Source organism: Phlebotomus papatasi, chromosome 3, assembly GCF_024763615.1.
Source record: "Phlebotomus papatasi isolate M1 chromosome 3, Ppap_2.1, whole genome shotgun sequence".
NCBI classification, from domain to species: Eukaryota; Metazoa; Arthropoda; class Insecta; order Diptera; family Psychodidae; genus Phlebotomus; species Phlebotomus papatasi.
This window is the reverse complement of record NC_077224.1, coordinates 79,623,531-79,625,418: the sequence shown is the minus strand read 5'-3', so window position 1 is coordinate 79,625,418 and position 1,888 is coordinate 79,623,531. Positions and strand designations below refer to the sequence as shown.

Below are 1,888 nucleotides of genomic sequence, written 5' to 3'. Positions count from 1 at the left end.
ACTTTTTCTCACTATTCTTCTTCTTTTGAACATCAAACCAAATTAAATTTACTTCAGGCCAATTTTGCGACCGAAAGAATGGGATATAGTTACGCAAATCTTTTGATAAAGAAGGGGACGTGTGCCGTGGGAAGGTGTGCCGAACGCATTAACTGACTATAATCGATTTCTTACTGATCAATTTTGCATTTAATTTAACCAATTTAATTTCTTTACTGATCAATGGAGTTTTTATTGGCTACTTTTACTAAAATACTTATTGAATCTCTAATATTTTTCTGTGGAAAAGTAGATATGAAAATATGAGACAAAGTTCAGTAAATTACGGTGCGAAATGTACATAGGTATTCTAAATACACTTAATAAAATTGCCTTTTCCTTGTATTTTTGACCTAATGGCCCCGGCACACCTTTTAGATCGGGAAAATTTCATAAAGTCAAAATTTACATCCCTTTTTTTCTTGAAAGTTTTGCATATGTCTATCTTATTCTTTCATACTCTTCTTCTTCCCTTTAACATCACACCAAATTAAATTTAGTTCAGTCTAATTTCGAGTCGGAAAGAGTGGGATAGACTTATGGAAGTCTTTCGATAAAGAAAGGGACATGAATTTTACTTTCATGAAATTTTACCGATCTAAAAGTTGTTCTGGAGGCATAAAGGACAAAAACTTAAAAATTGAAGTTCGTTTTGACCAGTAGATTACAGATTATTTTTTTTTTATTTTCTATAGTTCACAAATATTGCTTTTTTCAGGGAGCTATTCGGGAAAACTACTGCATGGTACTTACTTTCTCAATTCTCCTGATCTTGGTGTTTATCCTGGAATTGGCAGCTGGTATCAGTGGTTACGTTTTGCGGAATGAAACAATGGAACTTGTGGAAACGAGTCTTAGGGGTAGTATGCAGTCCTACGTCCACAACGAGACTGAAGCCATCCATACCACAATTCTTTGGGATAGTATTCAGAGAAATGTACAATTCTTCATGTGAATTCTCTATTAGTAACTATTTTAAAATTGAGAATTATTTTTCAGTACCATTGCTGTGGAATTCACAATCTAACGGACTGGACAACAATTGAGAACGTAAAAAACAACGATATCCCGATTTCTTGCTGCGATCTACCACCAGCAGCCATGGGTAACTTTACGTGCAATGACGATATTGTGGACCGAACAGGATGTTTGGAAGAGTTTGGGAACTTCATTGAAGCGCATGCTGTTAGCCTGGGAGCGGCTGGAATAGCCATTTGCATAGTCCAATTCGTGGGTATTTTCTTTGCCTGTTACCTTGCGAGGCAGATAAAGAATAAGCAAGGCGGTCATTCGGGCTTCTGAGGTGATGGTTGAGGGTATATAAGGTTGTCTTCTAGAGTAAACATCCTTCTAAAAATTGAAATAATCATAAATTGAGGATGTTTTTTGTTCATGCAAATACTGTATTCTTTTCTTTATTTATTCAACAGCTCCATAAAACCAGGTTAACATTAAAAGAAATTTTACATTTTCATTTAAATTTAGATAGAAATTTCTTTGACTTTTTTTTTCAAATACAGCAAATATTTGCCAAAAAAACCAAATGATTTTCCACAAAGAATTGCAATTGTAAGACTTCTGTGTTAAAAATTTGCGACAGAGATAATAAAAAAAAAGATTAAATTGTGATTCAACTGATATTTGGATTGTTTTTTTTTTCCTGGAATTTTTGTCTTGAAGCTCAGATATACCAACTGAAATGATTCACCAAATTTATTGATAAAGATTACGATGGCTGATAAAAGTTTAAGTGCTGCATTTTTGTAGCTTTTGAATGTCTTCACGTGAAGCAATAGTAAGGTTTATTTTATAAAATTAGTATCTTCTTGTACGAATCAGTAAGACAATT

General features: G+C 33.5%; 1 protein-coding gene across 1 annotated transcript in view; it reads left to right on the top strand.

Annotated features, from left to right (window-relative positions):
* The window catches only part of LOC129805925 (CD63 antigen), a 13,956-nt gene extending 12,279 nt beyond the window's left edge, over positions 1-1,677 (top strand). Inside the window, exons 4-5 of the mRNA XM_055854181.1 lie at positions 758-976; positions 1,039-1,677. Of these exons, the coding sequence (XP_055710156.1) occupies positions 758-976; positions 1,039-1,341 (522 nt within the window). The 3' untranslated portion in view covers positions 1,342-1,677. The remainder of the gene's footprint in view (positions 1-757; positions 977-1,038) is intronic.
* The last annotated feature ends 211 nt before the right edge of the window (positions 1,678-1,888 follow it).